This window comes from Cebus imitator, unplaced genomic scaffold (genome assembly GCF_001604975.1).
Source record: "Cebus imitator isolate Cc_AM_T3 unplaced genomic scaffold, Cebus_imitator-1.0 Scaffold34, whole genome shotgun sequence".
Classification (NCBI taxonomy): Eukaryota; Metazoa; Chordata; class Mammalia; order Primates; family Cebidae; genus Cebus; species Cebus imitator.
Genome location: NW_016107349.1, coordinates 508,862 through 520,777, shown reverse-complemented (window position 1 = coordinate 520,777; position 11,916 = coordinate 508,862). Strand labels below are relative to the sequence as shown.

The window sequence follows — 11,916 nt, the reverse complement described above, 5'->3', positions numbered from 1 at the left end:
TAACAGGATGGAGCCCGAGGAAGGAGTAACAGGATAGTACTGGAGCAGGAGTAACAGGATGGAGCTGCGGGCAGGAGGAGAAGGTTGGAGCTGGGGCAGGAGTGATAGGGTGGAGCCACTGGGCTGGGAAGTAGGCAGGGCTGATCCCACCTGGTCCTCCCGGGAGCTTCTTTCCTGCTCTGGCAGCCAGTGGGGAGGATTGAAATGCTGTGAGTTACCATGAGGCCTGCAGCTTGGTGTGGTGGCACTGGGGGTGTGTCAGAGCAAAACCTTGGGGAACCTGCTTGAAGAGGGACGCCTGCACATGCTTAGGGGCTGCAGGTCCTCACCTGCCTAAGACCCTCTGTCTCCTCCCTTCCCAGGTGGGCTGCCTGCCCTGGGCCTGGAGCTCCAAGTCCAACAGTTCCCTGGTGGTCCTTTCATCCGGGGGCCAGCGCACAGCCCTGCCCACGCTGCCCTGCGAGTCTACGCACCATGCCCTGCTCTGCTGCCTGGTGGGCACCCTCCCACTAGCCATATTTTTTCGGGTGTCCTCCTTGCCAAAAATGATCCTACTGTCCGGGCTTACCACTTCCTACATCCTCGTTCTGGAGCTCAGCGGATACACCAGGACTGGGTAAGCGTGTGGCTCCTCGAGAAAAAGGCCTAAGCAGAGGGGCTGCTGAATCTGTGCAAACAGATGCGTTAGAGGCTTCTGATTCAAGAACTAGTCAAGATGAATTGTATCCAACAGTTTAGTTTGTGGCTGCTTCCCTTCTACCCAAGTTCTAGCAAGGACCCAGATTTCCCATTGGGAAGTGACTCTTGGCCAGGGTCCACCCAGGCAGCTGTTTCTGGTGAAACCGTTCACCACCTGAGGGTCGCTCTGAATGGTTCTTGGGTTTAATTGCACCGTCTTGCCCTGGAAGCTTAGCACTGACTTGGCTTTCCTTCCTCATCTTCCCCCAGAGGTGGTGCCATCTCCGGGCGCAGCTACGAGCCGATTGTGGCCATCCTGCTCTTCTCCTGTGCGCTGGCCCTGCATGCCAGGCAGGTGGACATCAGGCTGAGGCTGGACTACCTCTGGGCCGCACAGGCAAGATGAGCTCTTTCTGCTTTCTGGGGGTGGGGGATTTGGAGGAGGAAGGAGCCTTCAGCAATTGTTTGGTGGGGGCTGCCACAGACACTCACATGCCATGTGGCCCTTGGAGGGCCCTCCTCAGCAGCGTGCAAGGCCAGGCACTGTCTGGGGATGGAGAAATCCTGTGCTGGGGGGTGCAGGGAGTGGGAGCCACGCCTGAGGGAAGACAGTTCAGAAGGTTGTGGGGTGTGTGTGATGGAGACCTGCCTGATGGTCAGAGTGTGGCTCTTTCATGAGGCCGTGAGTACCCCCACTCCTGGAACAGTGTATGCAGTGGTAGTGCAGAGGGGCTCAGCCTCTGCAGGGCCTGGTGGTGGCAGCAGGTCCCATCGGGATCATTGGGAAACATAAGAAAATGCCAAAATTCTCACCACCTACTCCAAATTTAGTAGATCAGCAGGTGAGAACTGGGCATCCATCTTTTTACGTGTACCCTGGGAAATTCTGACGCAAAAGGCATAAGCACCCCTCTTTGGGAGACTCCATGGAGTAGCAAACATGAGAACTGGCCTCAGGCCTCGACCATCTGGGTACCAGGCTGGAGAGGAGTCATGCTTTCCTGAAATCTGTAGGTGGCTTTCTGCTTGGATGTGAGCCTGGCAATGGCTGCCAGGTATTACCTTGAGTTCCTGCTGTGGAGCCACATGCAGAGACAGCAGGTGCATACCTGTGTCCACCCCATGGCCAGCGGCCAAGGCACCATGTGGGTGCTCATGTGAGCGTCTTCGTGCATGACACTGTCGTGCACCTGCGCTATGCTCCACAGGCCTCTAGGAGGTGAGGCAGTCAAGCATTCAAGACCAGGCTACCTGGGTTCAAATCCCATTTGTGGAATTTGCAAAGTGTTTCACCCTGGGAAAGTTTCTCCTCCTAGGTTTCCTCCCCTGAAAATCACAAATGAAGGCTGATGAATTTAACTTTAGCAAGAGATAATCTTATTTTGACACCTCAAGAGTAGCTCTTTGCTATTGGAGCTATTTGATCTCATTCAGTCTTCAGAACAGCACTGCCCAGGAGCTGGAAACACAGATGAGAAAGCAGCGGCCACTAAAGTAACATGCCAGAGTCAGGCAACCAGATGGTGGCTGAGCTGGGAACCAGCTGCCATCTATGTGACCTTCGGACGGGCTCCGAACCTCTGGAGAGAGCTATGTGGGGGGCCAGGCAGGACAGGAGCATTTTTGCCCTAGGCCTTCTACTCTGCAGCTAGGACTGAAGGCAGGCACAGCCCAGAGTTGGGGTTCAAACACCAGACAGGCACAGGCCAGAGGGTGGCCAGGAGGAACTGTGGCCAGGACCAGCTGAGGGCTCACTGTGGAAGCAGACCTAGGCTCGCTGCTGGAGTCGGGAAGCTTGTCAATTTCCTGCGCTTGTTCCCAAGGCTGACCGGGCAGCAGTCCCTGCAGTTGAGTGACCAAAGCCGTGGTCAGCAGTAACAGGGGTGACAAAGGTTGGGTCTGGCATCAGGTAGTCCTTGTCCTGAATTCCAGCACCTCCATGTAGGCTCTGTGTGACTTTGACCAGTGACAGGTCAAGCTGTCTTTCTGCTTGAGCAGTAAAATAGGGTGAGAACCCTGATCCAGGTGTGCAAGAAATAACTGAAATTCTTTTCCTGATGTGCTTGGCCACCAGCCTTGTGCAAAGTAGGTGCTCAGTGAGGTTGCGCAGCCCTTCACACAGCAGTCTGTTACTCTGTGGTGAGCCATCATTTGGGGGGATCTCTTTCTGGGAAGAGGGGTCAGAGAGGGATGAAGGGTAGGTGTGAGGAGCATCCGGAGACAGGTTCTCACTCATGAAAAAAATGAACACAGTTGTTTTCTTCAGTTTTATTCATGTGGAAAAGACATAAGCAGCTTAGTAGGTTCGTGTCAGCATGACAGGGCAGGATGCATATTTAAAGTGATGGAAATTATGCTGTTGATTTGAGTAAGGAAAAGAAAGAACATATATATAAATCACACACACACACACTGTCTTTGTGTATATCTATATACATGTGCTCACAAATGCTTGGTGAAAAACATGGTTTATTTTTTCCATTACTGTGTAATAGCTTTATTGAGATATTTCACATAACACAATTCACTTGTTTGGTGAACAGTAGTTTTCGGTATACTCACAGTTGTGTAACCATTACTATAATCAATATTAGAATACTTTCATCTCCCTCAAAAGAAACCCATCCCCATCAGTTAACAGTCCCCATTTCCCCTCAAACCCCAAGCTCTACGCAACTACTAGTCTACCTCCTGTCTGTGGATTTTTCCATTTCATTTATTCTTCAGCCTGTGTATTAAGTTAGTGCCTGTTCTGGGCAGAAGACATTCCTGTGTGCTACTAGATGGGGCTCTGAGCTAGCCTTGGAGGTGGGGAAGACCCAGATTCCCGAGGGACTCATGATCTGGCTCTGCCTTCACCGCATGCCTGAACTGCAGGTTCCGAGTGGGCAGGGGTTGCCTAGAACCCCTAGAGGCCCTTTGGCCTCTCCCGGGAGGGTGCTGCTGTGTGGTGGGCTCACTGTCAGTAGAGCTGTCTGAACAGAACAGGCCCTGATTCCTGCTGTGGAGTGGGAGGGACCTGGTGAGGGCATAAACACATCTGCGTTAGGCTGTTCTGACGCTGCTATAAAGGATTATCTGAGACTGGGTAATTTATAGAGAAAAGAGGTTTAATTGGCTCACAGCTCTACAGGCTGTCCCAACAGGCACCAGCATCTGCTCGGCTTCTAGGAAGGGATCAGGGAGCTTTTACACATAGCAGAAGGCAAAGCGTGAATAGGCATGTCACATGGCGAGAGCAGGAGCAACAGGTCGGGGGGAAGGTGCCACACGCTTTAAAACTGGGTCTTCCACGAGCTCTACCATGAGAACTCTTGACTGTCGTGAGGACAACACCAAGCCATGAGGGATCTGCCCCCGTGACCCACACACCTCTCACCCGACCCCACCTCCAACACTAGGATTACGTTTCAGCATGAGATTTGGTGGGGACAGAGACCCAAACCATATTAATATATGAATCTGACTTGTCACCAGAGGAATGCAGGCTGTGGCGGGAAGCGAGTCATCACACCAGGCCTGACTGCGGCCACAGTGGGTTGTGAGGAAGTGAAGCCAGGCGTACCCGGGTACAGCCAGTGTTTCTCTGGGCCTCGTATGATGTTTCAGGGTTGACTGTGGAAGGATCAGGGATGGGTTGATGGGGAAGGGATGAGGAACCTGGCAGAAAGAGGGAGTTTTTCAGCAAAAACTGAGAGATGAGTCAGAGCCCAATCCAGGCCTGCTGTGGGCAGTGGAGCTGCAAAGGCAGGGCGATAGGACCTGATCACCATCTCCAAAGGCGGCCTGACAGTGGAGTGTGACACAGAGCCCAGGAGGCAGATGGGAGCCCTATGACCCACAGGGGCCCTGGGGAGAGCAACTTGCATGGTTAGGGGCTGGCAGGAGGGCAGTTTGGAAGTGGTCATGTGGTGTCTGGCCACAGTTGGCCATCAAGTGGAGGCGCAGTGGTGGAGGTAGAGTGGGTCTCCAGGGGACTGTGCATGTATCTCAGCCTGGGCTGAGAGTGGAGGGCACTCTCCAAGCGGGTGAGGTCAGGAGCCCTTATGATGCTTGGACTGTTTGAAAGACAGGGGCAGGCACAGGGCAGCTCCAGGCTGGTGTGGCACTCAGGGCAACCACAGTGGGAACGAGCCCTAGAACCAGGGAACAGGGAGGGCCACCTGACAGGATTCACCACCTTCAGCCGAGACACGCAGCCAGTCTGCAGCAACCATGCCAAGAGGAACCAGGAATGCTCTCCTCCCTCACTACCAGCCCCTGCTCATGCTCCCCATTGGCCAAACTTGGCCGGAAGTAGGAGGCCCAGGACCCTGTTGGTAGAGTCCTTGCACTGGCCTCCCTGGGACAGAGCTGGTGGGGAATGGACTGCAGATAGCACACACCTGCCCTGGAAGGGAGATCTGGCCAGCTGCAGTTTGCTAAAGCCACACCAGGTAATGTGAAAAGAGCCTCTTTATGACGGGCTGTGTTGGTGAACTTGGTCTTAGTCTGGCTCCAGCTGGCTATCCAGGGTGATCCAGCTGGCTGGTCCGGGAGGAGATGTTGACCCAGCTGTCAGCCGGCCTCTCTGGATTCAGATATTTTTAGTTGCAAAAACCTACTCAGAGCTTGAGAAGAATGGACTTGGGATGAGCTAGGAAAACTGGAACAGCCCAGGCCCATGAGACCTGGGGTTTCTGGGTTATCTGCTAGGGTACCTGCTTGGCTTCTCACTCTCAGGCAGCAGAGGTGGGCCTTGGCTGTGACTCTTCCAGTTGAGGGACACGTCTGGGAGAGGCGTTTTCTCTCATCTGGGTTGACATGGCTTTTTCTTGGCTTTGATGTTCTTTCAAATGTTATTAAATGCAGTAGTTGACCCTGCCATGTCGTTCTCCATCCAGTGATCCCCCTAGCAATGCCCGGTGAGCATACCAGTAATTTTAGGGCTAGAATGCAATCCTGGGCCTTGGGGCAGCCCAGGCAAGTCTGTGGATCCCTGTGCATGCGTGTCACAAGAAAGGGTTGCCCAGATGGGCACGTAACTGTCACTAGATTCTTCCTGGTCAGTGATTTCTGAAACAGAAGGACAAGTAAGAAACAAGCCTTTTGAAAGAATTGTGCCATGAAGAGAACATTCTGAACATGGAAGTTGGATGGACACATGATTTTGTTGACAGGAATAACGTGTGATGCCCACAACTCTTTCTTAAAAATAGAGTTTCCTGGTGGGAAAATCTTATAGACCGAGAATTTCAGTGAATTTTCATCATCTTGGTTAAAATATATAACAGTATAACTTCTGCTTTGTTCATGAAAATAAGTGGCACAGGGAAAGACAGATGTTTTCCAGTCAAATTTTAACAAAAATCTTCGTATTTGTGGATGGATTAAGAGATATACTTAAACCATCCACAAATGCAAAGATACAAGAGTACACTGCCATGTTTGTCCACAGATAGGTAACAACAAATGCCACCTGCTTTCCCATAACCTCAGCAAAACACAGACTTTGCCTGTTTGCCCTTGGACATTTAGGCACATAGTCCAAACATCAGAGTGCTCAAATTATTGCAAAATTGCCAGGTCAAACACTAGGTAGGTTAATTATTTACAGAGACTGGATCAGTTGTCCAAACCTGCAAAAACAGATAGGCTTTTCCCTTGGGAAGCATCTTCAGCCTCTTCGTCTGTAACTCCTGGATGCTTTTGTTCCAGTGTCATGTCTTTCTTTGCAGTCAGCAGATATCATCACGGCAATTATAATTTCAATGTTTACGCTATTTAGTATAGAATGCAGTTAAAACAACTTATTTCTCTACCAATAAATGCTTAATTCAAGGGTAATCCCCATTTTGCAGTTGCCATGATTGACATTTAGAGGGAAGGTTTCCTAAGATGTGGTCATGGCACAGACAGGGAATTCCTGGTGGTGGAAGCCAAGTTAGAGACCTGGTTCCACCTCTTATTCTGGTCGCTTGTCTTCTCCACCCTTGTCTCGGGGTTGCCAAGGAGTTTATGTGATATAAAGCCGTGGTCACCATGCTTCTTGGACTCTGACATGCTGTGTGCTTGTTAGTCATCATCTTGTTCTCTGTTACTGGCCATAGGGTTCCCATCTGGCCTTTGGGTGAGTACATCCTCACAAACAGCTTTTATGGAGGGACAGGTGGTTCCAGATGTATCCCAGCTGCATCCTGCAGCACACTTCTATGGAAACCCCCAAGGAGCCCAACCGTGACCCCACATCCATCATGCCCCATGCGCACTGGAAACATACCCTTTGCCCATCTGAGGGTGCACACACAGCCTCTGGCAGGCCTCCACTCTGTACCTGCACCCATAGTGCTACCACCTACCTCTATCCAACAGGTGCTTATTGGGCACCAAAGTATCCTGACCCTGTGCTGGGGATGCTCACAAGGTTGAGGTGTAACCCCTGCCCTTGGGTGCTTGTGGGCTGTTGAGGGAATCAGACACGAGCCACAGAAAATTTCAATACAGTGAAGGGTGTGCCATGTAAAACATAGACAGGACCCTGACCCAGACAGGTGGATGTGATATCACTTAAAGATAATACCTCACCCCTGAGACTTTTAGGATGAGTAGGAATTAGTCAAGGGAGGTCCAGAGTGCTAGGTGGGGTAAGTGTGTCTGTCTCCTGAGATGGTTGTTTTTATTGCTGTTTTAAAAAATCAGTTCATAATACTATATTATGTACTTGAAATTTGGTAAGATAGCAGATTTTAAGTGTCCTCACCCCCACCTGCACACGCACAAATGGTAACTATGGGTGGTGATGGATGTGTTAAATAATTTGATCGTAGTAGTCATTATGCAGTGTACACATATATGAAACCATCACATTGCACACCTTGGAGATACACAGTTTTTGTTTGTCAATTAAATATTTTAAAGTAAAGAGGAGTGTATGCACCTCAGGACACCGGATGGTTCAGTGAGGTTTGGGGAGAGCACATCAGAAAGTCTATTTATAGTGGTATCTGAGAATTAAGAAATGTACTTTCCTGATGTTGAAGGATGAACCGGCAGTGCTGACCTGACACTGGCCAGATGCCCTGTGTCACTTGCAGAAGGGAGGCAGGGACGTCACTTCTGAGACAGAATGAGGACAGGGCCACCCTCCCTTGGCTGTTCCCTTGTAGCAAACATGTTGTTGATTCCAGGCTCTGGGGTTACTGGTCTTGCTAGTTAGACGAAATACTGTCAGGCTGACTGTGGGGGTCACTCACAGCACATGTCAGCACACAAGGGAGTTGCCAAATTATGCTGTTTGTTATTTTGTTCTCTTTTACAAATGACAAGCACCCCGGGATGTGACTTCTCTGAGTTACCACATAACTATCACTAGATTCGTCCTGGTCAGTGATTTCTGAAACAGAAGGACAAGTGAGAAACGCACAAGCCTTTTGAAAGAAACTTTGCCATGCAGATAACGTTCTGAACATGGAAGTTGGGTGGACATGTGATTTTGTTGACGGGAAGAATATGCGATGCCCACGACCCTTTCTTAAAAATAGTTTCCTGGTGGGAAAATCTTATAGACTGAGAATTTCTGTGAATTTTCATCATCTTTGTTAAAATATATAACAGTACAACTTCTTGGTTCATGAAAATAAGCGGCACAGGGAAAGATAGATGTTTCCCTGTCAAATGTTGACAAAAATCTTGGCATTTGTTGATGGATTAAGAGCTATATGGCGATTTCAGAAGGGCAGCTGCTCTGGTAGCCCATTAATCTAAATGTGGCAATAAGCAGAATGCAGACACAATTTTTTAAATCACAATACTGTAAATGTAGATTCTGGTTTTTAATCGAAGCATATTCAATTACATTGTTTTCACCAAAATACTATTAACATTAACAATAGTATTTTGGAGCCTGCAAAATTTTTGTGCCACTAATAAATAAAGCTATTATTTTAGAAGACAGTTTTTACTTTCTCTTCATTTCACCTGCTGAGACCAGCTCAGCCGTGGAGAACCCAACCCAGGCAGTGCTGATGGAATTAAGAAACAGACACAGAGATAGAAAGTAAAAAGTGATGTCAGAGAGTGAGGCAGCAGGAGTCTCACAGCATTTCCAGCTGAGATCCCAGAGCAGACTCTGACCCATGTATTCATTCTTGACTTTCCAGTGACAAGTTTGACAAGCAGATGCCCTGTGTTCTTTCATTGGTTAAAGGTAAACTAACCAGACAGCTAGTGTACATTTACTATTGGTTAAAGACAAACTAGAAAGCACTCTTTATGAGAGAACAAAGGGAAGAGTCACATATCCAGGGTTCAAAGAATGAATTCATGTGGTGTGAGACATATTCATATTGGTTACTGTTTTATAACGTTTTGAGCAGTTTTCTGCTTTGGGGGGGCAGTTTTCCACTTCAGGGGGGCCAACTAGGCTTTCTTTACTGCTGCTCTCAGCAAACAATATGATTTCTCATACACATTAGAATTTGCTCTCAACAGTCTCTCTTTACAAACCTTTCTTTTGTGTATATTGGAGCATGATGTGTTAACACGTAATTAATAATGTGGGTCCTATAGATAGGTATTTGTCCAGAATGTCATTATTAATGGGAACTTGAGTTGAAAGCAGCCTTGGAGACCATGAGAGGCTGGAAATGGAAGGTTTCTGACCTTTGAGCATGACCCAGAATAAGCCAGCACCGTGCTCAAACAGCCCCTGTATGGGCAAAGCCCAGCTCCAGCCCATCTGGGCAGCCAGACCCCAGCTGTGGTCTGACTGGGAAGGTTATGGCCTCTGAGTTTCTTTCATCTTCATCTGCCTCTGGCCCACACGCCTTAAGGAACAAGAAGAAACACCTGGCGCCGTCTGTCTCTGTGGGTTGCACTGATTCGCTGGCATTGTCTTCCCAGAAAACACTTGCACCAGGCCTTCCCTTCATGCCCTGCCGGGCTTCGTGTACACCCCCATCTTCATACCTGACTCGTAAGGCTCAGGGCCTCCTCACCTCTATTCTTGGAAATCTCCACTTCTCTGTTTTAGCTGGTGCAATCACTGTGTGCTGTCTAGTGGTGTGTTCTTGGCCAACTCAGTTCTGATAGCATCAGAACTGCTAGGAAGCAGCTGTGCTCTTTAGGCTTACTAAGGGGCATGCCGTCCCCTCAGCCCTTGTTAAGTACAACCCTACAAGTGGTCACTCTAAAGGTGGGTGTGTTACACCCATTTTACAACAAGGAAACCACAGCACAGTGAGGCTGCATCTGCTGGCTGGGTCACCAGCCACCTGGGGGACATGAACCAGGGGAGCTGGCCTCCAAACCACACAAGGGCAGTCTGTACAGTTTTTAACTACGTTCAAGAGTTTGATGCCTCCATAAATGCTGACACATACTTAGAATATTCCCCAGGCTTCACTCCTTTCAGGAATTGGGTTTTGTATGAGGGAAAACAGGGACCCCAGTGGCTTCTGCCTCCTAGGGCTGTGCTGGGCCCTGCCACCAGCACTTTTCCATGAACGGGGCCTTTGCTGTCCGCTTAATCAGTCTCTGCAGGGTCCTGCAGCTAGCAGTAAGCAGACTGGGACTCACCGGCCCCTGCTGTCTGCTCCGCTGTGTCCCCATGGCAGGACCCTTTGGGTCTTTACTTCTTGCTCCAGGGGGCTGGAAGTCAGCACTCGGATGAGCACATTGGCCCTGAATCTGTCCCTGCAGGGTTCTACTTGTCTTAGTGCCCAGAGGGGTATGGGCTTTAGTGAAGGCCAGAGAGATTCCAGAGGAAACAGGAGCCTTAGGAAAGTGTCCCTCCACCCCTCCTGGGTGCAAGGCATTCTAGGACAGGTGCCCTGGGGGGCACATCAGGAGCTGCCTGGGGGTGCTGGTGGAGCCTGTGGATAGGCACCTGCCTGAGAAAGAGTTGCTGTAGCATCTGGTCCCTAGGAGGTAGCCGGGGGCAGGGCAGACCCTGGAAATGAGGTGAAGCCATAGTTTGTCCTTTGGACATTCCAGCAGATGGGGTGGTGACTTAGGCAGACATCTGCGGATATTCCCCGCCCAGTAACATGGATCTAGTCATGCATGTATCTGGTGCAGAGGAAGGACAGGAGCATGGGTGTAGACCATCAGCACACCTGAAGTCTAGTTTGGATGATTAGAAAGAAGCGTGCAGTGGGGACAAGCAAAGGCAGCGTGATGGATGGGACTAACCGAGGCTCATGATGCCCCAGGCAGAGGAGGAGCGAGAGGACATGGAGAAGGTGAAGCTGGACAACAGGCGCATCCTGTTCAACCTCCTGCCTGCCCACGTCGCCCAGCACTTCCTCATGTCCAACCCTCGGAACATGGTGAGCACCCAGCTGCGCCTGGCTGGCACTGCCCGGCACTGCTCTGGCCGCCCCGCTGGCGCTCGCCTGGCTGACCCATCCTGACCCGTTCTTTGAACTTCCAGGACCTCTACTACCAGTCCTACTCCCAGGTGGGTGTCATGTTCGCCTCCATTCCCAACTTCAACGACTTCTACATCGAGCTGGATGGCAACAACATGGGGGTGGAGTGTCTGCGGCTTCTCAACGAGATCATCGCCGACTTTGATGAGGTGAGGCCGCACATCGCCATCCTGACCCCACCCGGGAGTGGCAGTGCATTCTGCTGATGGGTGACCAGGATGCCCCTTCACCTAATTAAATTCTGTGTGTCTCACGATATGTCACAGTCTCTATAGCTGGAATGAGAGAAAGCAAATCCCAGGAAGCACGGGCATTCTGTCTCCTTTGGGATCCAGACCAACCATGATAGGAGAGGACCCTAGGATAGGGGACCAGGGCCACTGGGTGGGGCTGGGTGCTTGTCCTCCATGTTGTAAATGTCAGGGCTGGGACATCTACAGTGGCCAGGGTTGGGCAGCCTCACCTACAGGTCGGCAGACAGGAGGACGCCCCCAGGCCCTGGTCTACAAATAGGCAGGCAGGTGGGTGCCCTCATCTACAGATAGGCAGGCGGGTGCCCTCATCTACAGATGAGCAGGCAGGCGGGCACCCTTATCTACAGAAGGTTAGGCAGGTGGGCACCCTCATCCACAGATGGACAAGAAGGTAGGCGCCCTCATCAACAGATAGGCAGGCAGGAAGGCACCCTCATCAACAGATAGGCAGGCAGGAAGGCACCCTCATCAACAGATAGGCAGGCAGGAAGGCACCCTCATCAACAGATGGGCAGGCAGACGGGCGCCCTCATCTACAGATGGGCAGGCAGGCGGGCGCCCTCATCTACAGATGG

At 50.6% G+C, this 11,916-nt stretch overlaps 1 protein-coding gene across 1 annotated transcript in view; it reads left to right on the top strand.

Annotated features, from left to right (window-relative positions):
- Nucleotides 1-11,916, top strand: part of ADCY1 (adenylate cyclase 1) — a 132,874-nt gene that overhangs the window by 102,340 nt on the left and 18,618 nt on the right. Inside the window, exons 13-16 of the mRNA XM_017524568.2 lie at nt 363-616; nt 949-1,075; nt 10,869-10,985; nt 11,090-11,236. Of these exons, the coding sequence (XP_017380057.1) occupies nt 363-616; nt 949-1,075; nt 10,869-10,985; nt 11,090-11,236 (645 nt within the window). The remainder of the gene's footprint in view (nt 1-362; nt 617-948; nt 1,076-10,868; nt 10,986-11,089; nt 11,237-11,916) is intronic.